The following is a 27,018-nucleotide window of genomic DNA, read 5'->3' as shown; positions in this document are numbered from 1 at the left end:
CCTTCAGCCACTGGGCCCAGGACGAGCCAGGGACCCCCATACAGGGCCAGTGTGCCATGATGACACTGGACCCCCAGGGAAACTATACCTGGAGCGACCAGAGCTGCTGTGAAGCTCTCCCAGCTGTCTGCTACAGAGAGCCACTACACTTCCCCCTTCAGTAGAGCTCTATACTTGACCACGTCCCTTTCCGTAGGACCCTTCATACATTATACTCACTAGATTCAAGCTCCTTTGTGAAGGGCATTTCCTAAGATATATATTCTCTAAACAGCTATACTGTATGTCTCAATCCAGAATGATTGAAACTGACTGTCTGGTGTTTTTCTATATTTGGAGTTGAGGCATATATCTGGATAAAGTCATTCTGATGTCTCTGATCTAGAACTTCTTGACAAATAAGACTGTTTTTACTTGTTATTCATATTACAGGTCCAAACCTGATTGTATCAAATCTATGAAATATAGCGTCTTTTTTTATCTACTGTAGTCTTGTGTAAAGTATTTGAAAAGGTGAAACATGTGAATTGAAATACTGAGGAGTTAACTAGATAAATGTTTTCCTTTTGCACATGTTATAGACTGGTTGGTTGTTTAGCAGCAAAACCGACACGTGCGCAATTATGGGGCGGAACACGTGGTTGACTTAGACTATTGACAACATGTAAACTATATTTCATCTCCAAATGTTTATAAAAAACAAATACATTTGCACAATGAGCACTTGTCTCTCAAATACATTGTTACAGTTATTGGTTAGCTAGATAGCTAATTTTAGCCATATTAGCATAGATGTGAAATCAGTCAAAACGCCTCAACAAGACATGGTATCAAGAACAAGATAAAAACTTACTCAAATGAGACACCTAAAGTACTATTCCCCACATGGCAGCTTGTTATATTACCTTAAATGACATTAGATGTGGCATATTTGTATAAGAAGCTATGCTTGTGCTGTATTCTTTAAACCACCATAACCACCATTAAAACACCATCCTCCCCTTTAAATGTACAGCGCTTTTGTGTGTTGCCTCCATTTTGAGGCTTGACAAATAGTTAGATGATCACAACATTTCAACCAATGAGTTAGATTCATAAACAATAAACTAATGATTTACACTCTATTCATTACATATAAACCCTTGGTAGGGAATGAGGTGGGATCTAATTACATGCAAATAGGTCCATAATGTATTGTTTATTGAAGGCAAACGGAAAAATGTATGAGAAGTTAAAACATTTGGATTTGTGTGTATGTGCGTATGCAAACAGTGTATCATTTGAACCAGCATCTGAGCCAGGCTGGGCCTCCTCCCTGCAGCAGCCAGACTACCATCCCCAGCAGCAGGAGCACCTTGAACCCCAGGGAGAGGGAGAGCAGGAGCAGCAGCGGAGGGGCCTCCCCAGAGACCTGCACCTGCCTGGGGGGCAGCATGTACAGGGTGGCCTGGTCCTTCCCCAGGGGGTTGGAGGCACTACATGTGTACTGCTGCCCAGGGAGGACGTCCCGGAGCTGGCTGGTGGTGTGATGTTGCTCGAGGGACTCCTGGGAGAGGGGAGAGATGTCGGAGCCTTCCATGAGCTCGTCAGGTCCCAGCCACTGGACGTCAGGTAGGGGAGAGCCCTGGACACGACACTGAGCCCTGTAGCCAGCTTCCTCACTGCCCTCCACTGACAGTCCCAGGATTCGTGGGGCAGCTAACCATGAAAGCCATGGCAAACAGACACCCCAAATCATTACAATCATATCCATGAAATACGCATAAATCCATCTACAATTAGACAAACAAACAAACCCATACAGAGTTGACATATTAGATCACTTTCAAGGTCTAAAACAAACTGTGTAGTACTACATTCTACAGTGTACTCATCATATACAGAATCCCTCTACCCTCCACTCTAAGCCGTGTGCCCATCTTATCCTCGTAGCTGGCGTGTGTGTGTCCGGGGACCTCCACACGGCAGTAGTAGCGTCCGTTGTCCTGCAGGGCGGCGCTGTTGATGCGCAGGGAGAGGTCGTGCTCTCGGGGGTTCCCCTCCAGGCGATAACGTTGGTCCTGCTGGGGGCCTGGCTGGCAGGTCCTGGCCCCGTTGGGAGAGGAGCAGTGGTACAGCACCGTAGAGCCCTGGCCGTAGCCCAGCCGCCACACCACCTGCAGGGAGGAGTGCAGCGTGTGGTGGGGGTGGGTGAAGGAGCAAGGCAGCACCACCGGGTAGCCCTCCATGGTACGCACCTCCGCCTGAACCTTCATGGACCAGCCGTCATCGTTCGAAGCAGCGCTCAGGGCTGGATGTGTCATAATACATGTTATTAATGCTCAGGACAGATGGAGAGCTGGAGCTGATATATGATACTTTAAATTGCACAGTGATACAAACTTTGTATTACTGTGCAATTTAAAGTATGTTTAATCAAACTCTAACTATGGTTTAAAAACACATACTGGAAGCGTTCCGTATTCCTGTAAGCAAAATGTAAATCTGATAGTGGTGTCCAAATCGGTCATGCTTTGAAAATGAGGAAGGATTAACAGACTTAAAGAAAAAAGTTCACTTTGATCTAACTTTGCTTTCTGTTTTCCATTTCCTTCTGAAAAAACAGTGCAAAATGACATCTCTGAATAGTGTGACCCCACAGATTGTCTGACAAATATTTGATCCACATATGCTGTAGTCGCGAGTCCATCTGTAGCCTACTTACCTTCCATGAAACACAATAGGAGATTCACCATTCTGCAGAGTGACCGGGTGTCCATGCTTGAGACTGCTGTGTTAAGGATAGCATATGCAGCGAGGATTCTATGTTTGTCTCATCACCTGACTCACTGTTTCTCAGACACTGTCCCGTGGCTGCCAGTCATTCCAGTACAGATCATATGAGATTCTAAAGCGTATTTCCCTCATCTAACACACTGTCCTATACACAAAAATTATTCACACCCCTTGACTTTTTCCACGTTTTGTGGTGTTACAAAGTGGGATTAAAATGGATTTCATTGTAGGTCAACGATCTACACAAAATACTCTATGTCAAAGTGGAAGAATAATTATGAAAAAATGTATTCATAAAAATAAACACTAATATATCTAATTTGATAAGTATTCAAGCCTCTGAGTTAATACATGTTAGAATCACCTTTGGCAGCGATTACAGCAGTGAGTTTTTCTGGGTTTGAGTCTTTCTAAGAGCTTTGCACCCCTGGATTGAACAATATGTGCACATTCATTATTTTTTTAAATCTTTAAGTTCTGTCAAGTTGGTTGTTGATCATTGCTAGACAGCCATTTCCAAGTCGCCATACATTTTCATGCCGATTTCAGTCAAAACTGAAACAAGGCCACTCAGGAACATTCAATGTCGTCTTGGTAAGCAACTCCAGTGTATATTTTGTCTTGTGTTTTAGGTTATTGTCCTGCTGAAAGGTGAATTTGTCTCCCAGTGTCCGGTAGAAAGGATTTTGCCTTTTTTCCTCATAAAAACTTCCTTGTCCTGATAACATGATGCAGCCACCACCATGATTGAAAATATGAGGAGTGGGACTCAGTAATGTGTTGTGTTGGATTTTCCCCAAACATAATACTTTGTATTCAGGACAAAGTCAATTTCTTTGCAACATTTTTTTGCTGTTTTACTTTAGTGCCTTATTGCAAACAGGATGCATGTTTTGAAATATTTTTAATCTGTACAGGCTTCCTTTTCACTCTGTCAATTAGGTTAGTATTGAGGAGTAACTACAATGTTGTTGATCCATCCTCAGTTTTCTCCTATCAAATAGTTTTCTCCTATTTTATTATTATCTATTTGTTTACCTTTATTTAACTAGGCAAGTCAGTTAAGATTTTTATTTTATTTACAATGACGGCCTACACCGGCCAAACCTGGACGATGCTGGGACAATTGTGTGCCGCCCTATGGGACTCCCAATTACGGGCCACTTTAATAATGGAACACTAGTCTCTTTAATAATGTATACATACTGCTTTACTCATTTCACATGTATATACTGTATTCTATTCTACTGTATTTTAGTCTATGCCACTCTGACATTGCTCGTCTTAATATTTATATATTTCTTAATTCCATTCTTTTACTTTTAGATTTGTAGTTGTAAATGAGAACTTGTTCTCAACTGGCCTACCTGGTGAAATAAAACAATTTCTGTATATTGTTGTGAATTCTTAGCTACTACTGCACTGTTGGAGCTAGGAACACAAGCATTTCGCTACACCCACAATAACATGGGCTAAATATGTGTATGTGACCAATACAATTTGATTTGATGTAAACTAACTGTTTTAAAATCACCGTTGACCTCATGGTGAAATCCATGAGCGGTTTCCTTCCTCTCTGGCGAGTTAGGAAGGACATCTGTATCTTTGTAGTGACTGGGTGTATTGATACCCCATCCAAAGTGTAATAACTTCACCATGCTCAAAGGGATATTCAATGTCTGTTTTTTTAATTTTATTTATACCCATCTACCAATGGGTGCCTTTGCGAGGCATTGGAAAACCTCCCTGGTCTTTGTGGTTGAATCTGTGTTTGAAATGCACTGCTCGACTGAGTGACCTTACAGATAATTGTATGTGTGGGGTACAGAGATGAGGTAGTCATTCAGAAATCATGTTCAACACTATTATTGCACACAGAATGCAACTTATTATGTGACTTGTTCAGCACATTTTTACTCCTGAATTTATTTAGGTTTGTCATAACAAAGGGATTGACTCAAGATATTTCCGATTTTCATTTTTTTATTTTTTATACTGAACAAAAATATAAACGCAACATGCCACAATTTCAAAGATTTTACAGAATTACAGTTCATGTAAGGGAATTGGTCAATTGAAATAAATTCATTAAGCCCTAATCTATGGATTTCACATGACTGGGAATACAGATACTGTATGCATCTGTTGGTCACAGATACCTTCAATAAAAACTAGGGGCGTGGATCAGAAAACCAGTCAGTATCTGGTGTGACCACCATTTGCCTCATGCAGCACGACATCTCCTTTACATAGAGTTGATCAGGCTGTTGATTGTGGACTGTGGAATGATGCCCCACTCCTCTTCCACGGCTGTGCGAAGTTACTGGATATTGGCGGGAACTGGAACATGCTATCGTACACGTTGATCCAGAGCATCCCAAACATGGTCAATGGATGACATGTCAGGTGAGTATGCAGGCCATGGAAGAACTATGGGAAATGTTCAGCTTCCAGGAATTGTGTTCAGATCCTTGCAACATGGGGCCGTGCATTATGCTGAAACATGAGGTGATGGCGGAGGATGAATGGCACCACAATGGGCTTCAGGATCTCATCACGGTATCTCTGTGCATTCAAATTGTCATCAATAAAATGCAATTGTATTCTCCGTCCATAGCTTATGTCTGCCCATACCATAACCCCACCGCCACCATGGGGCACTCTGTTCACTAACAGGGATGTAAACAAATTTGTGCGTATGGAACATTTCTGGGATCTTTGATTGCGGCTCATGAAACATGGGACCAGCACTTTATATACAGTGTTTTATATTGTTATTCAGTGTCATTTGTAAAAAATTCTAAAAACATACTTCCACTTTGACATCATGGAGTATGGTGTATTCAATTTAATCAATTTTAAATTCAGGCTGTAACACATCAAAATGTGGAACAAGTAAAATGGTGTGAATACTTTCTGAAGGTGCTGTAGGGCTATTATATTGCTAAATTCTCACTACACTAAACGGAAGTCCTCTATTGTTCCAGTCTTAATGCTTTCTATAATAGATACCAAGTAAAGAGGCTCAGGAAACATATTTTAAATTCACATAATAGGCCTAAAGAAATGATACACTTCCATTTTTAATGCACTTAGGCTCAGCCAAGCCCTCATACTTGTTTCACAGTAAGCACTTTTGGAGCTAAACAGGAAATGGCTATTCTCATGTTGTACATTTCACAACTATGTTTCCTGATTTGAGGCATTGTGTTGGTAGAAATTCCTCTCTGTGACTTGACTTTCTTTCTCTCCAGTGCTAGTGGGATACGTATATATTTGACTACCTTTAGGATGTTGCAGGCTCAACTCTTCTCTCTCTTCTCTGTCATTACAGGTAGGCCAAACTCCAGGTTTAGCTATTTCTATTCAGATTGTTTTTCATTTTGGTGAAACATTCCTATTTAAGCTTTAGCATTCTTGAATAATTTGGGAATAAAGGAATTAAGGTAATTATCCCTCTTTAATGTTGTAATATTGATGAGTTTATGTTTATACAGTATCATAAGAGATGATTTGTTGATCCTTTGGGTAGTGACGTGTGTGTTTAAATAAAGTACAACAGAATATCAACAAGGAGCAATAGACTGCCAGTTGAACCAATTAGAATACAATATATTGCCAGTTGAACGAATTAGAATACAATATATTGCCAGTTGAACCAATTAGAATACAATATATTGCCAGTTGAACCAATTAGAATACAAGTTTTAAAAAAACACTTGAGACCATCAGAAAAAACAAACATGAAATATCCTTAATATGGTTGATTTCTCTAATTTCTCTAATTGTGAACTAATATTCCTCCCACTAGGCACCTTCTCACAGCCGTGGTGCATGACAGTTCCCCCTGTAGTGAATAGCACCATAGGAGGAGATGTGGTCCTACCCTGCTCCTTCACCCACCCCAAGCAACAAGACTACCCCAAAGACATCACAGTTCAGTGGATCACCAGACAATTCCATGATAAGCCCTTCTTCCAATGCAAGGTGACAAATGTTACTACAGGTGGAATGAATGAATGCTAAGTTCCAGAGTCATACCAACGCTTCTCAGTCAAAGGAGACCCTAAGCAGAGGGATCTCTCTCTCCTCATCAGAGATCTGGCGGTCACAGACAATGGAGTATACTTCTGCAGAGTGGAGCTGGACTATTACTGGGGTGATGGGAAGTGGCAGACTGCCAGCGGCACACGGCTCAATATCATTGGTAACGGTCTCACTACGTTGTCAGCAATAAAATATTTTTTATTGAGGGTCTGGTGGTCTAGGAATATGAAACTTTTTATCACAATGATACTCATGCAAGGTTTGTGCTTTGTCCCTAGCTAAGGCCCAGATTCTCAGCCTGTCTTGGGTAGAGGCGTCCCTCGGACCAGGCAACGGGAGCCTCAGGTGTGTAGTTGAGGGGAACCCCCATCCACCATCACCTGGTTCTCCTCCTCTAAGGGCAACATAGACCCAGGTGTCAGCACCATAGGAACCCACCCATTTCAGTGGACCAGTTCAATCCCCTTCTTCACCCAGGAAGTGTACACCTGCAGGGCAGAGAACAGCCTGGGGAGGGCAGAGAGACGGTTCCCCCCTGGACCCACTGCGCTGACCGTAGCCCTCTCTGTGTGTGGGGTCCTGCTTCTCCTGCTGCTCCTTGGCATGGCTTTATTTTACCTGGGAAAAAGAGGTGGGTGATCTCTGTAAGAAAATAAATACTAGTTTAGATATGATATTTTTGGCGTATTTACAGATTCATATACTATCTCTGGTCTTTTCCAAAAGGATACCTGAGATTCTGCAATTCAGAAAAGATTAAGCAGCAATCTGAGTTGTGCACAGATCCTGCTATAGGTAAGGGGTCTTACTCTTTTCTAGACAATCTGAGTCTTTGAATAGTATTTCTGATCAGTAATCATTTTTCCTCATATGAAAGGGCAGAGTTTGAGTTGAAAGCCAGTTTAAGTGGTAGGATATTCAGTACATTTTTACATTTTTGTCATTTAGCAGACGCTCTATCCAGAGTGACTTACATGAGCAATTAGGGTTAAGTGCCTTGCTCAAGGGCACATTGGCAGATGTTTCACCTAGTTTGCTCAGGGATTCGAACTGGCCCAACACTCTTAACCCGCTAGACTACCTGCTGCCCTGTTATTCACTATCTCCACACATATGCTTCCCTATGTACCACTCCATCAGCTTTACTTGTCTACGGCCCACTCATTGTCTGTGTATTCTACACCCTCTTCTCCCGTATCCTTCAATCCCTGCCTGCTGTCCCAACTACACCTCTGTAGAAGTGGGCAAAAAGATTGGGTTCAGTGTCGAGTCTGAGCATAGCTCTTCATGTCCTCTCATTCAGTCATAAACTTTGTGCGCCACAGCAGTTTACATTTGTACATTTTACTTCCCTGTTTCTAAAGCTGTGGTCAGTGAAACCTCTATCTACGCCAATGTCTCAGAAATGGGTGAGTGGACAAGACCGTAAAGGATTTGCTGATGGTTCAGATCTGTAATGTGTCACATAGTTTCTTACTGTCCGTTCTCTGCACAATCAGAAAGCCCACAGTCGTTGTATAAACATGATTCACCAGAAGATGGCGACATGGCGCTAAATCTGTTATACTCAGACGTTCAACTGAACACCACCACTCAATGTAAGTATTCAATTATTGCAATTTTTGGCCATGAATTCCATAGGTATACCACTAAGTACCAGAACCAGCTCAGATAAGCTTGTGAAATTGCCCTCTTTTCTTTTAAGCACCCCAAAGAAGCTCTCGTGTCCCCATACCAGATGAAGGTGAATTATTTTTTGTGCTTTTCTTGAAGTGACACAAGAAAGTCTAAGATTGCATAATACAGCTGAGACAGCACTGTCCTTAACATGACATGACATAACATGATATAACGCCAACCCTTCACTCTTCATTATCATTCCATTATTCTGATTATGCTGTCCATTGTCATTTCAGGTGTCCACTATGCTATTGTGAAGCTAGGGTGAACTGCCGAGGCACAACAGAGAGAATGTAACTCTAGAGGTATGTCATAATGAAACTGACCTCCCTCATTCTGACAGACATTTCCCAAGACACCTTCAAAAGTAATCAACAAGAGTTTGGCAGTCAATCTTATTGCCATTGTTCACAACATTGGGACAACTTGGTAGATTCCGTTTTTATATTGTTATTCTTATGGAGGTGCAATTACATAATTGCCCTACAAGTGTTATTGTCAAAAATGTTATTCAATAACAATTGTTATTGTTCTGGAGCGCCATTACACTTCTGGGTTTCCTGTCAAACACACGTCACATTTACATTTTAGTCATTTAGCAGACGCTCTTATCGGAGCGACTTACAGTAGTGAATGCATACATTTTATTTTTTATTTTTTTTATTTTTTGTACTGGCCCCCCGTGGGAATCGAACCCACAACCCTGGCGTTGCACACACCATGCTGGCTTTGCAAACACCATGCTCTACCATCTGAGCCACAGGGAGAACATTCGCCTCAACCACCACAGAACCAGCTGATGCTATCTGGACAAAACCTGAGTGTAGCTGTAGTTGTGTGGTCAACCACCAGCTCTGCAAGGAACTCTGGACTCAAACTACTGAAGGGTTTTCTCATATTGGTGTAGAATAATAATCATCATAATATTCAGAATAATACATAGTATTTATATAGCATTTTTCAAGGACGCAAAGTTGCTTGGGTCCATGTCCATGTTCTTACCATGTGGTGTATCACTAAACGAAACTAAACGTCCCTGCAGAACCATGAAGCAGAAAGAGTGTGGTGCATTTGTACATGTAAATGTATTGGTTTCCTTTGGCTGCAGTGTTTGTGATGCTCTCAAAGTGTCATGGAGGATGTAGCTCCTCTGGACCACATGCAGAGTAACTCATTCAGGTTCTTCAGATTGTACAGCTGATGCATAAGACTGTTTGGCTCGCCATGGTAATGTCCTTTTAGGGTGTGGTTTGGTTCCCATATCTGGCTTCACTTGCTCATATGGAGACTAGGCCTACTGGTATGCACAGCCAGAGTGTGTGTGTGTGTGTGTGTGTGTGTGTGTGTGTGTGTGTGTGTGTGTGTGTGTGTGTGTGTGTGCGCCTTTATGTGGTAAGGTTTTCTAAGCACTCTTTCCCATTCTGCTCTGTAGCCGTCGCGGGACGTGGTGACAGAGAAGAGCATCCTGCCCTCATCTCCATGGAAACTGCTGTTTATGGATGGGGGGTGCCAGAAACAAAACCCTAGTGCTGTAAAGCATTGAAATATGAAAAACTCCTTCCTGATGGGGTTCAGTCTTACTTCATCGCTATCCATTTTGTTATGTAGCTTGATTGACATGGGCCTAACATCTGTGCTTAGTTGGTTATTTTTTGTAAGTGTCTGTGGGTGCCTAGGAACAGTGGGTTAACTGGCTTGTTCAGGGGCAGAACGACATAATGATGATGTTTAAACCATGAAGATGTAAATACTACACTACACTGAATCTATTTTAGCATGGCATGGGGTAGTCCCATTAGTGCAGTCCCCTCGGGATAGGATGGATGGCCTATAGTTTAACACCTGTTGACCCCACATGGTTACCAATTCAACCGCAAAACCTACATTAGGTCTGACCTTAAAGTAATGTGAGCATCTTGCTTGATTTTGCAATGTGGGCGGAAAAATGTTTCAATTAACCTGGGACAAATACAATTCAGCTGTCGATATAGTACGGAGGTCGAATAGGTATGGGTCTATGGTGCAGGCTACAATAATATAGGGCCTAAAGTGTCATTAACAATAGTAGGAATAAGTTTGATGAACTTAAAACATATTCAGATTGATAGGCACGTGCTTAATCAACTTCAACCATCATGTGAACACTATTTAGGTGGAGACTGGAACTGTGTTAAGGCTGTCGTTAGAAGAAGGGGATCAAAGCGCAGCGTGGTAAGTGTTCATGATTATTTAATACTGAGAAAACAACAACAGTTCTGTCATGTAACAGAAAACAACTACCCACAAACACAGGTGGGAAAAGGCTGCCTAAGTATGATTCCTTCCTAATCAGAGACAACAATAGACAGCTGCCTCTGATTAGGAACCATACTCGGCCAAAACAAAGAAATACAATACATAGAATGCCCACCCCATATCACACCCTGACCTAACTAAACAGAGAAAAACGGCTCTCTCAGGTCAGGGCGTGACAAACTGCTTCATTATTTACATCCATAACACACGCGGTGACGCTGCCAGTAGCATGCTGCTAGAAATTAGACCCAATCGTGCGTGAGTGATTTTCGGACAATACGTGTTTTGATAGCACTTTCTCTTCCAGTCAGTCATTTTATGTCCATGGGCGAGTTCGTTTTTCTTTACCCGGTGTCTCGGGTGCGGGGACTTTACACATTTTAGTCCATTCCATTGGTCCTTAAATACATTCACCACTCACCTGGGGCCATGCAAAACGAACTGGCCCATTGAGTAAAAGCAACATTGTAGCTGTTGAAGTTGAAAAATGCTACTGTTTACTGGAAACCCCACGCCAACTGAATCTCACCCTCAATGAAATAGGGTTTCCACGAGTTACCACAGCCGCAAAGTCTAAATTGCCTATCGTAAAAATGTATCGTAAACTAACCTGCAATTGTGCTTTTTGGTCTTAATTTAAGGTTACGGTTAGGCATACGGTTAGCAGTGGGGTTAGGATTAGGTTTAAAATCACATTTTAAGAAGATTTGTAGAAACAGGCGGGGTTTATGACTTTGTGGCTGTGGTAACTAGTAACGACCATGAAGTAGACGGAGCACAGTAGTAGCAGCTGCCTGTGTTTCCTGGGCCACGATAAACTGTAGTCTAGACTATTTACACTGTATTTTATTTATACATATCAAAATGTCTCATACTGTTGTTACTACCACCACCACGACGACATCGTCTTCAGGCGAAGGGTTCTTGAACTTGGGCTATACTCGCTCTGTACAAGGATTACTGAAAATCGCCCAAGTGGTAAGAGCTTTTGATCAGATATTTATACTGATGTTCTGCACAGAATTATACAATTTTTTTGTACGTTATTATTTTTTATGTTGGGGTTGGGTTGTATTTTATATTGCTTACTGTCTGCTGTCTGCTGTCTTCGTGATCTTTAATCCAAAACGTGGAGAATGCACTCAAAAGCTGAGGATAAAGGGGAGCGAGGTGCGTAACAGAAACTCTGATTCATTCGTATGCTACTAGCAGAAGTGGAAAAAGTACCCAATTGTTGTAAAAGTAAAGATGCCTTAATAGAAAATGACTCAAGTAAAAGTGAAATTCACCCAGTAATATATTATTTGAGTCAAGGCTAAAAGTATTTTTACTTAAGTACCTTACACCAGTGTCTACTAGGTGGCTTTCTCTGACGGTTAGGCTACTACACAAAACATTAACATGCAAACATGAATTAGGCCAATTCCAGTGGAAACCAATAGCCTTTATAACCTGAATTAGGCCTATACCAGTGGAAACCAATAGCCTTTATAACCTGAATTAGGCCTATATCAGTGGAAACCAATAGCCTTTATGACCTGAATTAGGCCTATACCAGTGGAAACCAATAGCCTTTATAACCTGAATTAGGCCTATACCAGTGGAAACCAATAGCCTTTATAACCTGAATTAGGCCTATACCAGTGGAAACCAATAGCCTTTATAACCTGAATTAGGCCTATACCAGTGGAAACCAATAGCCTATATAAAAACTACAAGTTTAGTGGAGCCCCCCCCCCTCCAAATATTGAGCTGTGCATTAACTCTCCATGAGGCAAGTGCGCAGGTGATACCGGCCACAGTCAGATCAACATCCAGTTTTGATTGAGATGTACAGTAATTGTTTGATATATTGGAAGTCTAGGCAGATTAGAGTTTTGTTGTTGTTGATTTCTGTAATGCAGGAACTTGTCCCACTGTGTATGGTGATGTCATATTGCTGTCTACCTTCAAATAAATGAATGCTTATCATTATCTTCAGAATGTCAGAATTTCGTAATTAATGTCACTTTATTACACCTTCATAACAAAGGTTGTGAAATCAGGGAAATCACACCTTCATAACAACGGTTGTGAAATCAGGGGAGAACGAACGTTGTCTGTTCTCCCCTCTTTATGTCTGTGTTTGCACAGTAGAATACAGTGGTTTGCATCTTAATCTTCACTACTTTTCTGTTACAGGCTTGCTTATTTATAGTCATCACAGGAATGATGGTGGTGTTTCAGAGGAAAAATGGAGGAAGCTGGTTATGGGTGTTATTTCCTGTTTACAGAAGTGTTTAGTTGCTAATGGCGTTCAGCCTATCCCTTGTGGTTTAATAATGTCAATGATGTTCCATATACCCTGCAACTGCCCTACAATATGAAGCAATAAAGCATGTTTAACAGCATGTGAACGGGAAAATTGTGAACCTTGAACATTAGCCATGTGAGAGCTGGTGTCACGTCCTGACCAGTGAAGGGGTTATTTGTTCTTATAGTTTGGTCAGGACGTGGCAGGGGGTATTTGTTTTATGTGGTTCAGGGTGTGTTTGAGTATGTGTTCATGTAGAGGGGTATTTGATTTATTAGTCCGGGGTTTTTTGGTTAGTTCTATGTTGTTAGTTCTATGTCTGTGCTAGGGTATTGTATTTCTAGGTTTAGGTAATGGGGATTGTCTATCGTTGCCTCTGATTGAAGGTCCTATATTTAGGAGTCTGTTTGTTTTGGTTTTGTGGGAGATTGTTCTTTGTATTGCTGTGTGAGCCTACAAGACTGTTTGTCGTCAGTTTATCGTTTTTCGTGTTTGTTTTGGTTTAATAAAAATGAGCATTACATTTTACATTTTAGTCATTTAGCAGACGCTCTTATCCAGAACGACTTACAGTAGTGAATGCATACATTTCATACATTTTTTTTCTCCGTACTGGTCCCCCGTGGGAATCGAACCCACAACCCTGGCGTTGCAAACACCATGCTCTACCAACTGAGCCACACGGTCACGTACCCGCTGCGCCTTGGTCCATCTATTACGACAATCGTGACAGCTGGGTTGTGTTGAAAACTAGATTCTGGATCTGGACCAACCTACTGTTACCAGAATTTTTTTTATTTCACCTTTATTTAACCAGGTAGGCCAGTTGAGAACATGTTCTCATTTACAACTGCGACCTGGCCAAGATAAAGCAAAGCAGTGCAACACAAACAACAACACAGAGTTACACATGGAATAAACAAATGTACAGTCAATAACACAATAGAAAAAAAGTCTATATACAGTGTGTGCAAATAGCGTGAGGAGGTAAGGCAATAAATAGGCCATAGTAGCAAAGTAATTACAATTTAGCAGATTAACACTGGAGTGATAGATGAGCAGATGATGATGTGCAAGTAGAGATACTGGTGTGCAAAAGAGCAGAAAAGTAAATAGAAACAATATGGGGATGAGGTAGGTAGATAGGGTGGGCTATTTACAGATGGACTATGTACAGCTGCAGCGATCAGTTAGCTGCTCAGATAGCTGATGTTTAAAGTTAGGGAGGGAAATATAAGTCTCCAGCTTCAGTGATTTTTGCAATTCGTTCCAGTCACTGGCAGCAGAGAACTGGAAGGAACGGCGGCCAAAGGAGGTGTTGGCTTTGGGGATGACCAGTGAGATATACCTGCTGGAACACGTGCTACGGGTGGGTGGTGTTATGGTGACCAGTGATATATACCTGCTGGAGCGCGTGCTGCGGGTGGGTGGTGTTATGGTGACCAGTGAGATATACCTGCTGGAGCGCGTGCTGCGGGTGGGTGGTGTTATGGTGACCAGTGAGATATACCTGCTGGAACACGTGCTACGGGTGGGTGGTGTTATGGTGACCAGTGAGATATACCTGCTGGAGCGCGTGCTGCGGGTGGGTGTTGTTATGGTGACCAGTGAGATATACCTGCTGGAGCGCGTGCTACGGGTGGGTGTTGTTATGGTGACCAGTGAGATATACCTGCTGGAGCGCGTGCTACGGGTGGGTGGTGTTATGGTGACCAGTGAGATATACCTGCTGGAGCGCGTGCTGCGGGTGGGTGTTGTTATGGTGACCAGTGAGATATACCTGCTGGAGCGCGTGCTGCGGGTGGGTGGTGTTATGGTGACCAGTGAGATATACCTGCTGGAGCGCGTGCTGCGGGTGGGTGGTGTTATGGTGACCAGTGAGATATACCTGCTGGAGTGCGTGCTGCGGGTGGGTGGTGTTATGGTGACCAGTGAGATATACCTGCTGGAGCGCGTGCTGCGGGTGGGTGGTGTTATGGTGACCAGTGAGATATACCTGCTGGAGCGCGTGCTGCGGGTGGGTGGTGTTATGGTGACCAGTGAGATATACCTGCTGGAGCGCGTGCTGCGGGTGGGTGGTGTTATGGTGACCAGTGAGATATACCTGCTGGAGCGCGTGCTGCGGGTGGGTGGTGTTATGGTGACCAGTGAGATATACCTGCTGGAGCGCGTGCTGCGGGTGGGTGTTGTTATGGTGACCAGTGAGATATACCTGCTGGAGCGCGTGCTGCGGGTGGGTGTTGCTATGGTGACCAGTGAGATATACCTGCTGGAGTGCGTGCTACGGGTGGGTGTTGCTATGGTGACCAGTGAGATGTACCTGCTGGAGCGCGTGCTGCGGGTGGGTGGTGTTATGGTGACCAGTGAGATATACCTGCTGGAGCGCGTGCTGCGGGTGGGTGGTGTTATGGTGACCAGTGAGATATACCTGCTGGAGCGCGTGCTGCGGGTGGGTGGTGTTATGGTGACCAGTGAGATATACCTGCTGGAGCGCGTGCTACGGGTGGGTGGTGTTATGGTGACCAGTGAGATATACCTGCTGGAGCGCGTGCTGCGGGTGGGTGGTGTTATGGTGACCAGTGAGATATACCTGCTGGAGCGCGTGCTGCGGGTGGGTGGTGTTATGGTGACCAGTGAGATATACCTGCTGGAGCGCGTGCTACGGGTGGGTGGTGTTATGGTGACCAGTGAGATATACCTGCTGGAGCGCGTGCTGCGGGTGGGTGGTGTTATGGTGACCAGTGAGATATACCTGCTGGAGCGCGTGCTGCGGGTGGGTGGTGTTATGGTGACCAGTGAGCTGAGATAAGGCAGAGCTTTACCTAGCATAGACTTATAGATGACCTGGAGCCAGTGGGTCTGGCGACGAATATGTAGCGAGGGCCAGCTGACTAGAACATACAGCTCGCAGTGGTGGGTGGTGTAAGGGGCTTTGGTAACAAAACGGATGGCACTGTGATAGATTGCATCCAGTTTGCTGAGTAGAGTATTGGAAGCTATTTTGTAGATGACATCGCCGAAGTCGAGGATCGGTAGGATAGTCAGTTTTACTAGAGTAAGTTTGACGGTGTGAGTGAAGGAGGCTTTGTTGCGAAATAGAAAGCCGATTCTAGATTTGATTTAGGATTGGAGATGTTTAATATGAGTCTGGAAGGAGAGTTAGGTATTTGTAGACACCTAGGTATTTGTAGTTGTCCACATATTCTAGGTCAGAACCGTCCAGGGTGGTGATGCTAGTCGGGGGGGGGGGGGGGAGCTGTTGGCCGGGGTAGCCAGGAGGAAAGCATGGCCAGCTGTAGAGAACTGCTTATTGAAATTTTCGATTACCATGGATTTACCTGGCCTCAGTGCAGTGGGCAGCTGGGAGGAGGTGCTCTTGTTCTCCATGGACTTTACAGTGTCCCAAAAGTTTTTGGAGTTAGAGCTACAGGATGCAAATTTATGTTTGAAAAAGCTAGCCTTTGCTTTCCTGACTGACTGCGTGTATTGGTTCCTGACTTCCCTGAACAGTTGCATATCGCGGGGACTATTCGATGCTATTGCAGTTCGCTATTGCAGACTAAGATAAATTTTTAACACAGGAGTTGCAGTGTTGATATGGTGCCAAAATGCTCCACGGTTGGAAACATACTGGGACATGGAAACAAATTGCTATTTGTCTGTGTGTTTGCAGGTAGCCCTCCTCATTGCGTTCCTGTGTGTACACTGTGCACGAGGTTCGACTGATTTCTCAGCCTTTCGGTACTTTGAGGTGGTGACGCTATGGTTCCTCATAGCCTTCCTCATCTTCTACCTCATGTACGTGTTCAGACTGCAGAGTAAGATCCCCTGTATCAACTGGACAATGACGGTGAGTGTCCCGGCAAATGACACGCCTATACACACACACACATTTACATTTTTTACATTTGAGTTATTTAGCAGACTCTTATCCAGAGAGACTTACAGTAGTGTGCATAATCTTTTAAAACTTTTTTTGTACTTTTTCCACAGACACGCGTTCCAACACTTATCTATACCATTCATTGTTTCAGGAGTTACTGCATTATGGCGTTGGGACCATCCTGGTCTTCATTGCCTCTATTGTTGCAGCTGTTAAGAGTGGAGGTGTGTCTGAACTAGAAGCTGGTTCGGTGAGTAACATAGCAGATGCTTTCCTGTTTTCTGGTGCTCCATTCCAGAGCTGAAGAATGTTCATTCATTTTATCTATCCTAGTATCTCAGTATTTAGCTGAAGATAATTTAGAGGCCCTGTTTGCAAAAATGGAACCTTATATCTAAGCTCTCCATAGTTTATTTCTGTTTGTTGTGTGGTGAGTGTGTGGGAATTCACTTTAAAGCAGGCCAAATGGTTATTAAAGGGGAGTGGAAACACTAGGCTTTAGAACACCAGTAAACTGGAACTGTAAATCACCATATTGGCATTGCTGCATCACTGGCAGGATTTCCCAAAAAAGACTGAATCTGAAAACTGTCTGAAAGACCATGAACTCTGCGTGCATTAATGAGCAAAATCTGCTGGTTTCAAACCACATCCGAAAATGTTATACATATTTTGAAAGCTGAGAAACAGCCCTTACAAATTATATTACATACAATAGCACCACATCAATCAAATGGTAATCAGTTAAGAAAAATCTGATAGGAAAATCTATGTTTTTTCCCCCAAACAACTGCCAATCAGAATAGTAATATGTTCTACTATGAATGAGTTCCAGACGTTTTAGTGAACGGTGGTATTTTACTAGAATTCTATGGAATGTTCTGTTATCAAACACTTTCTTATATGGATTGTATATTAAACATAAATGTGAACCAAAACATATTACAAATGGCATTTAGTCTTACATATGATAAGGAAAGACATACACAAGTAATATAATATGAATAAATCAAGAACCTTATTGAAAAAACTGAGGGGAATACATCGTCTCACTCAATCCTGAAAACAAAGTGCAAGTCACATCGAAAATTGGAATTACAAAATATGATAAGAATAAGGAACATTATAACAATAATTGGCTTTGACAACTTCAATTTCTTCTGCACATACATTCCACTAGGCTTATAGCCTTATACAGGAAGAGTCAGAATGGGAACAAATTAAAAGCATGCAAGAGAACTGACCAGCCAGTAGTTCAGATTGTCACTGAAGACTAGGAGTCCCTTTACTAGTTAGTGCCTATGTCTGCAATGAGTCACACTCACTGGAGTACCACAACCTAAAATAATTGATCCCCCTACAATGCATAACTACTTGCCCTTGCATTCTGGTGCAACACAAACAAACCACGTCATAATCTCCTTTCTATCTTTCCTGTAACAAATCCAACAATTTCTAGAGTTGTCCTCCAGTACAATGAAGTTCATCTAGGCTGTGAGGGTGTGGTTGTCCCTTGGCCCTGTCTGCAGCCTAAGCAGCATGTTGTCCAGTCTCTACAGCCGCTGTCTTCCTTGGCCCTGTCTGCAGCCTAAGCAGCATGTTGTCCAGTCTCTACAGCCCCTGTCTTCCTTGGCCCTGTCTGCAGCCTAAGCAGCATGTTGTCCAGTCTCTACAGCCCTGTCTTCCTTGGCCCTGTCTGCAGCCTAAGCAGCATGTTGTCCAGTCTCTACAGCCCCTGTCTTCCTTGGCCCTGTCTGCAGCCTAAGCAGCATGTTGTCCAGTCTCTACAGCCCCTGTCTTCCTTGGCCCTGTCTGCAGCCTAAGCAGCATGTTGTCCAGTCTCTACAGCCCCTGTCTTCCTTGGCCCTGTCTGCAGCCTAAGCAGCATGTTGTCCAGTCTCTACAGCCCCTGTCTTCCTTGGCCCTGTCTGCAGCCTAAGCAGCATGTTGTCCAGTCTCTACAGCCCCTATCTTCCTTGGCCCTGTCTGCAGCCTAAGCAGCATGTTGTCCAGTCTCTACAGCCCCTATCTTCCTTGACTCTGTCTAGCTAGCTAGCTGCAAATTGAATCAGACACTAGCCAGTTGATTTTAGCTCTTAGCTAATGCCAATGACAAATGCTCTTCAAATTGCCAGTATGAGCATTTCATTTTTTACAGTTAGTGAACACAACATTAACATGGAAAAGGACAAGAGAAGAGCTAGCTAAATCCTCAAAATAGCTAGCTAGTTACCTCAGCTTGGCTGACTGTCTACTCGGCTTCTTATCAAATTAATTTAATTTCACAGACTCATCTTATCAATCAAAAAAAATACTCTAAAATGTAAATTTTATAATTACCAACATAAAAATGCATTCTATACAGTTTCTTGCCTTAAAAACCTGTTAGGGACAGACGTTCCGCTAGCGGAACGCCTCACCAATATCCAATGGTAGAGCGTGGCGCGAAATACAAATACCTTAAAAATGCTATAACTTCAATTTCTCAAACATATGACTATTTTACACCATTTTAAAGACAAGACTCTCATTAATCTAACCACATTGTCCGATTTCAAAAAGGCTTTACAGCGAAAGCAAAACATTAGATTATGTCAGGAGAGTACCCTGCCAAAAATAATCACACAGCCATTTTCAAAGCAAGCATATATGTCACAAAAACCAAAACCACAGCTAAATGCAGCACTAACCTTTGATGATCTTCATCAGATGACACTCCTAGGACATTATGTTATACAATACATGCATGTTTTGTTCAATCAAGTTCATATTTATATAAAAAAAACAGCTTTTTACATTAGCATGTGATGTTCAGAACTAGCATACCCACCGCAAACTTCCGGTGAATTTACTAAATTACTCATGATAAACATTTACAAAAAAAACATAACAATTATTTTAAGAATTTTAGATACAGAACTCCTTTATGCAATCGCGGTGTCAGATATTTAAATAGCTTTTCGGCGAAAGCACATTTTGCAATATTCTGAGTAGATAGCTCGGCCATCACAGGCTAGCTAATTTGACACCCACCAAGTTTGGTGCTCACTAAACTCAGAATTACTATAAGAAAAATTGGATTACCTTTGCTGTTCTTCGTCAGAATGCACTCCCAGGACTTCTACTTCAACAACAAATGTTGTTTTGGTTCGAAATAATCCATAGTTATATTGAAATAGCTCCGTTTTATTCGTGCGTTGAGGTCACTATCCGAAGGGTGACACGCGGGCGCATTTCGTGACAAAAAAATTCAAAATATTCCATTACCGTACTTCGAAGTATGTCAAACGCTGTTTAAAATAAATTTTTATGCTATATTCTCGTAAAATAGCGATAATATTCCAACCGGGCGACGTTATATTCATTCAAAGACTGAAAGAAAAACATGGAGTCATCTCGTGGACGCGCACTCCAGGTCATTGTTCCCTGCCTGACCACTCACAAAAACTCCTGCTGTTTTTCGCCCAGAGACTGCAGAGACGTCATTCCACTTTCTGGCGCCTTCTGAGAGCCAATGGAAGCCTTAGAAAGTGTCACGTTACAGCACAGATGCTGTAATGTCGATAGAGATGCAACAGAAGGACAACAAATTGTCAGACAGGGCACTTCTTGTATGGAATCTTCTCAGGTTTTGGCCTGCCATATGAGTTCTGTTATACTCACAGACAGCATTCAAACAGTTGTAGAAACTTTAGAGTGTTTTCTATCCAAATCTACTAATTATATGCATATTCTAGTTTCTGGGCAGGAGTAGTAACCAGATTAAATTGGGTACGTTTTTTTATCCGGCCGTGAAAATACTGCCCCCTATCCCAAACAGGTTAATATTTTTGTCCTGGTATCAATGACAAAGCTATCAAAGTTGTGAGAAACTTTTCAGGTCCAGTGGAGACAAGGCGTCTCCTGGTGTCAGCATTGGCGTCAGTCGTTACTATAGCAATTCAAGATGGCGCTACTCGAATAAACGTTGTTCAATATCAAAATCCCAATTGAGCTGTTTCTATGTTAAATGCACATGTTTAGTATTAGTGGATGGAATACATCTCTTAACTTTACTTCCTAAAGTGTTTCCATTCACCTTTAAGGAGTTCACCCCATCCTGTCAAGTACAGTTTTGAGATCTAAAAAGTCAGTTAATCATTCTCCTAAAATGTTTTTTTCCTCTTACACTTGTACCCAGTAACCAGCTTGGGGACTTACAGCTGTCCCCTCAATGCTTGACAGATGACCAACGTGTAGGGTTTTTATAGGAGGATAATGAGGCATCTTTCTTGTTGACCTTTACAGGCATTTGGCTTCATCGCCACATTCCTACTGGCTGTCAGCATATGGACATCCTATAAGGTCACATGTGGTTCCCAGCCAACCAGTAAGTCTGAAATTCTTTTAAATCCTTATTGGGTTTTCCCTCAGTTGCCTAGCAACATGTACCGAGCCTTTGAAAGACAGACGCTCAACTGAAAAGGAATTCAATTTTAACCTGTAATCATATCATTAAATAGTTCCTCTTTTTACACTGGTGAATGATATCACTTTGCATATTTGCTACAGTGGAGCTTTCTTTTGCAACGCAGATCAGGAGTTAATTCCGTTCCATTTCCTGTGCTGCCGGCTATTACGTAGTGCTGTTACAAGGGCTAGGAAGGGCTTTTTGTTGTTAGTTGCCTCAACTTTGGTTAACTAGTGTTTCCTCTTTCCCCATCACTCTTCCTCTAACTCTAACTGTAGGTGCTTCTGTGTAAAACGGATCTATCATTTCTTCCCCTGAAGTACCAAGATGACTTCATTGTCAGTGTGCTGTGCGACAGTAACTTCTTACCCCAACAACTGGCCCGGGGCCCATTAAACAATCAGAACTTCAGTTTAGCCCGAGACTGGTTTCACTTCAGGATAGTTACAAGTTAGCCAGTTAACTTTGTTAAACACTCTATTTTGTACAATTTACAAAGAAAGCTTAAAGTAATTTCTCTTTCTTTGAGATACACCATCCTGATGACTGGTCAGTTGTTAGGCATAAGAAGTCACCTGTGTGTGCTTTGAAGAGCAGGCAGCTGTTGTTTCATATAAGTGCCTCCATAGTGTTTAAACTAAGGGCTAGGCTGAGAGCCAGACCAAACCACCCCTCCATCTTGAATGGTCGCTATTTGAATGCTTTGAAATCAAGAGGACATAAGCTGTTTTTCAGTGTTACCCAGAAGCTTTTTAGAGTTAGATATGTCAATGCCACCCCTGTTTACATTATTTATTTGAGAGCAAATTTTTATGATGATAAAATGTTGTGCTTTTATGTTCACGCTTACTATTGTATGTCTGTCACAGTATTATAGGCTGCTTATGAGAAGAATATAACAATAAAAATGTCAACCTTTATACAGCCTCACACTATCACGTGTATTTAAACATCTCTTCTTTATCTGATGTGTTTGAGTTTGTATATGGGTTTAGATTTCAAACATGCTTTTGTTTGACTGAAGCAAAAGGGAAACTCAACAGCATCCATGTCTCTGAATCCTTGTTTGTTGAAAATAAGACATTGAGACCAGTGGAGGCTCCTTAGAGGAGGAAGGGGAGGACCATCCTCAGTGAATTTCATAAAAATAGTGAAACATTAAGTTATCCTTTTTAGATAAAAACTATAAATATCTTCATGTCACCCCAAAAATTGATTAAAACACACTGTTTTGCAATGAAGGTCAACAGTAGCGTCAACAGCACTCTGTAGGGTAGCACCATGGTATAGCTGGAGGACAGCTAGTTTCCATCCTCCTCTGGGTACATTGACTTTAATACAAAACATAGCAGGCTTGTGGTTCTCACCCCCTTCCATAGACTTACATTAGTAATTATTTCAACTTCTGGAGAAAGACCTCCAACCTATCAGAGCTCTTGCAGCATGAACTGACATGTTGTCCACCCAATCAAAGGATAAGAGTATGAATCTAGTACTGCAAGCATAAACTACAGCTAGCTAGCACTGCTGTGAGTAGTTGACTCAAAGAGAAAGACAATAGTTGAGCAGTTTTGAAAAATTCAATTCTTAAATAAAGGAGACGCAAGAGTGAGCTAGCTATATTTCTTTTTTTTTTACTTACTTAGCTAGCGAATGCAGCTAGCTAGTTTAGCCTACTCAAACACCCGGCTCAAACAGAGAGAGGTGCTACGTTACCTAGCTGGCTATCCAACACTGGAACTCTTCCAAGTCAAGGTAAGCTTTTGGTTTTATTAATTTATTGCCACTGGGGCCCGCAGGTGTAACTGCTAAACTGTTTGCTAACTGTACACTGTTCTGCATGATTGTAGCAGGTTTACTAATGTGTTAGTTCTAGCAGTTGTGTAAAGTACTTAAGTAAAAATACTAATAAGTGTTTTTTGGGGGTATCTGTGCTTTAATATTTCTATTTTTTGACAACTTTTACTTCACTACATAACTAAAGACAATTATGTACTTTTTACTCCATACATTTTCCCTGACACCCAAAAGTACTCATTACATTTTGAATGCTTAGCAGGACAGGAAAACTGTCCAATTCACACACTTAGCAAGAGAACATCCCTGGTCATCCCTACTGCCTCTGATCTGGCAGACTTGACTCAACACATGCCTCGTTTATAAATGATGTCTGAGTGTTAGAGCATGCCCCTGGTTATCAGTAAATTTAAAAAACATGAAAAATTATGCAGTCTGGTTTGCTTTATAAGGAATTTGAAAAAATGTATACTTTTACTTTTGATACTTAAGTATATTTTTGCAATTTCATTTACTTTTGATAACTAAGTATATTTAAAACCAAATACTTTGACTTTTACTTAATTAGTATCTTTACTTTTACTCAAGTATGAGAATTGGGTACTTTCTCCACCACTGAGTTCTAGTAGCTATGTTGACTTGACGTTGGCTAATATGGTGACAACGATGTAGGCTGTGTGTAGTGGTTATGATATGAAGGTTTGGCTTGGAAAGGTTTTTTCGCCTGGTCATAGAAAGCTGTTATGTTGTGCACAGAAGTTTTTTTAAAAAGCGAAGAAAAAAGGTGAGAGCGTAGATGCGAGAAGGAATTATCCAACGATCACAGGGCTCATGGGGTTTATATGTGGCTGCTATGAAAGTGAACTGTGTTTGTGTGTTAACAGGGGTGTATTTATTCTGTGAATTTTTGTTGTCCAATATAAACTCTTGTTTGCAACTGTTGGACTAATGATTACACCTCAGATCAGCTAGATGCAGGCAAGATTGTCACATTCAATACCGCCTTGCACAATGTCTGTCACCTTGATTACTCAAATTTCTCTCGACCTGTGCACCTACAGTACTTTGTAAACTTCCATTCTTAGGCTAGGATGTAGCAGCCTCATGATTGGTATAGGGAACATTAGAGTATCACGTAGTAGCCTAAACCTATCGATGTTACATTGAGCAGGGTGAATGGAAAATGAATGACAGTCATCCAATATGCTGTAATAGAAAAAAGGCCATGCTCATAAAAAACAATTGCATCCTCCTTCATCTTAAACGGCACCGACCGCCACTGGTTGAGAAGTTGTTGAACATAAAGCGTTTTCTCTCAGAGTGGTAGATACAAATAGTAGAACCGGATCCTTGACCTACATGCGCATTACTGTTTCTTATAGTATACTGTGTGTGTATATACACTAGCGTTCAAAAGTTTGCAAAGAAAAAGCCATATCTCAGACTGGCCAATAAAAGATTAAGATGGGAAAAAGAACACGGACACTGGACAGAGTTATGGCTTTTTCTTTGCAACTCTGCCTAGAAGGCCAGCATCCCGGAGTCGCCTCTTCACTGTTGATGTTGAGACTGGTGTTTTGCAGGTACTATTTAATGAAGCTGCCAGTTGAGGACTTGTGAGGCGTCTGTTTCTCAAACTAGACAATCTAATGTACTTGTCCTCTTGCTCAGTTATGCATCGGGGCCTCCCACTCCTTCTATTCTGGTTAGAGCCAGTTTGCGCTGTTCTGTGAAGGAGTAGTAGACAACGTTGTACAAGATCTTTAGTTTCTTGGCAATTTCTCCCATGGAATAGCCTTCATTTCCCAGAACAAGAATAGACTGACGAGTTTCAGAAGAAAGGTCTTTGTTTCTGGACATTTTGAGCCTATAATCGAACCCACAAATGCTGATTCTCCAGATACTCAACTGATGTAAAGGCCAGTTTTATTGCTTCTTTATTGAGAACAACAGTTTTCAGCTCTACTAACATAATTTCAAAAGGGTTTTCTAATGATCAATTAGCCTTTTAAAATGATAACCTTGGATTAGCTAACACAATGTGCCATTGGAACACAAAGTGATGGTTGCTGATAATGGGCCTGTGTACGCCTATATTCCATAAAAAATCTGTTGTTTCCAGCTACAATAGTCATTTACAACATTAACAATGTCTGCACTGTATTTCTGATCAATGTGATGTGATTTTAATGGACAAAAAAAGGGTTTTTCTTTAAAAAAACAAGGACATTTCTAAGTGACCCCAAATGTTGAACAGCCCCCTTCCCCTATTCAAGTGTACAAAATTCCCAGCTGAAAATGTCCATACACTTCCATTAATGACCTGGGAAAGGTCCAAGACATTCCTGTGTTGCCGGGTGGGACATGGCCTAAACACAGGGAAATACTGATTAGTACCACCTCCTCACTGTTCCCGGTGGAGGCAAGGGAATTCACTTTAAAGTACACACTCTTAGAAAAAAGGTTATGCAGCTGTCCCCATAGGAGAACCCCTTTTGGTTCCAGGTAGAACTCTTTTGGGTTACATGTAGAACCCTCTGTGGAAAGGGTTGTACACTCTTTTTTTAAAAGAGGATGGATGGTATTATTACAGTTATGTTGTTGACAAAATCATGTCTTCCTGAGTTTCAGGCTTATGTGTTCATGTAAATGGTGGAGATATTCTTGATATTTTAAACTGCTGCTGCCCAAACTTTTCTGGTCTGATATCAACCTACTCTATTGGCACAGAGAGGCCTGGTGCAGAGAAACCTGCCAGGAATATGCCAGCAGAGACATTATGTGTGAGAATCAGAGACATCAGTACCACTACCCCCATGCAATATGGTGTCCATTGTTGGCCTGTTGATCAAACCCTCCATGAAAGCTCTGTTTGGTTTCAGCTACATACACGTCAGGAGAAGGCAGCCTAGTCCAGTCTAAGAAGGGAGAAGGAAAGGCGGATGGGAGGGAGGGAGCAGTGGAAGTGAGATGTCTGTGGAAACGTTGTTTGGGTTTGAGATGGGAGGCTAGTAGGGAGAACATGACTCACACTGTGCTGGCTCCAGCAGCCCTGCTCTCCCTGGGGCCCCATTTGTTTACTTTCAGCAGCCCAAAGTAGCAGCTTCATGTTCACCAACTGCATTTATTCTGACATGCTGTTCTATGAGCTCTATGCTCCCGCCTCACAATATAAGCTGAGGAAATAAATTCATCTTATTCAAAGTTTCATTAGTGGAGGTAATTTACATAAGCATGAGCTGGGGATAAAATCCATGGCACGACTGGTTTCAACCCACCCATATAATACAGAATCTCTGTAGTGAAACATCTGTCAATGTGCCCTTGAGCAAGGCACTTAACCCTAATTTCTCCTGTAAGTCGTTCTGGGTAAGAGCGTCTGCTAAATTACTAAAATGAAAAAATTAAGTAAAAAGGAGATATTGACTTTTTTTTATACAAAAATGAAAACTGCATTAAGATGATAGGCTTTGGATTTAGAATAGCAAAAATGACCTCAGGGATGATCATATTATGAATATCTTTGTGGTGGACCACTCCTTAAAAACGGTTTATATTACGGTTCGCATTCCCTAAAAGCAATTCCTGTTGAGCTACTGATGGTTGTCTCGTGAGTAACATGTGCCCCCTTGTGGACTAACTGAATTCACATGCAGGTTGAGGGGTTGGACCTGTACAACACTACGATCTCTGATACACTAGAATTATTACAAGGGCTAAATAACAACAGATACATCTATAGACATATTGCACAGAGGATATGTACAGATATAAGCTCTTAACCAGTAATCACATGAA

The 27,018-nt window shown here is 42.0% G+C and overlaps 2 protein-coding genes and 1 pseudogene across 4 annotated transcripts; 2 read left to right on the top strand and 1 right to left on the bottom strand.

Moving 5' to 3' along the window:
- Window positions 1-670: 670 nt before the first annotated feature.
- On the bottom strand, window positions 671-2,337 carry LOC106594689 (sialic acid-binding Ig-like lectin 15). The gene has a single exon (XM_082975640.1). The coding sequence runs from the start codon at window positions 2,301-2,303 to the stop codon at window positions 1,860-1,862; it is 444 nt and encodes a 147-aa protein (XP_082831766.1). The 5' UTR covers window positions 2,304-2,337; the 3' UTR covers window positions 671-1,859.
- Window positions 2,338-6,590: 4,253 nt separating this feature from the next.
- LOC145879464 (sialic acid-binding Ig-like lectin 15) lies at window positions 6,591-10,071 on the top strand (annotated as a pseudogene). Its single transcript, XR_014392262.1, has 8 exons — window positions 6,591-6,982; window positions 7,178-7,453; window positions 7,549-7,617; window positions 8,187-8,231; window positions 8,322-8,420; window positions 8,528-8,566; window positions 8,739-8,807; window positions 9,935-10,071. The product of XR_014392262.1 is annotated as a sialic acid-binding Ig-like lectin 15 (transcript).
- Window positions 10,072-10,449: 378 nt separating this feature from the next.
- LOC106605965 (CKLF-like MARVEL transmembrane domain-containing protein 7) lies at window positions 10,450-22,343 on the top strand. 2 transcript variants are annotated; one of them, XM_082975638.1, is made up of 5 exons: window positions 10,450-10,713; window positions 16,764-16,940; window positions 17,125-17,223; window positions 21,261-21,342; window positions 21,702-22,343. In XM_082975638.1, the coding sequence occupies exons 1-5, from the start codon at window positions 10,582-10,584 to the stop codon at window positions 21,713-21,715; spliced, it is 504 nt and encodes a 167-aa protein (XP_082831764.1). In that variant the 5' UTR covers window positions 10,450-10,581; the 3' UTR covers window positions 21,716-22,343. The 2 variants fall into 2 exon arrangements, with proteins under 2 accessions (XP_082831764.1, XP_082831765.1); XM_082975639.1 differs by lacking the exon at window positions 10,450-10,713 and adding an exon at window positions 11,403-11,775.
- Window positions 22,344-27,018: the final 4,675 nt, after the last annotated feature.

The sequence above is a fragment of the Salmo salar genome, chromosome 05 (assembly GCF_965601325.2).
Source record: "Salmo salar chromosome 05, fSalSal1, whole genome shotgun sequence".
Taxonomy (NCBI): Eukaryota; Metazoa; Chordata; class Actinopteri; order Salmoniformes; family Salmonidae; genus Salmo; species Salmo salar.
Note: the sequence above shows the minus strand (reverse complement) of the source record. Positions and strands in the feature narration are given on the sequence as shown.

Bases quoted from the DNA above. Each gene is read 5' to 3' on its own strand.
- LOC106605965 (XM_082975638.1), top strand. From the start codon at position 10,582: ATGAACTTAAAACATATTCAGATTGATAGGCACGTGCTTAATCAACTT. The intron at 10,714-16,763 runs GTAAGTGTTCAT...GTGTGTTTGCAG, and splicing joins GGGGATCAAAGCGCAGCGTG to GTAGCCCTCCTCATTGCGTT. The intron at 16,941-17,124 runs GTGAGTGTCCCG...TCATTGTTTCAG, and splicing joins GTATCAACTGGACAATGACG to GAGTTACTGCATTATGGCGT.
- LOC106594689 (XM_082975640.1), bottom strand. From the start codon at position 2,303: ATGACACATCCAGCCCTGAGCGCTGCTTCGAACGATGACGGCTGGTCC.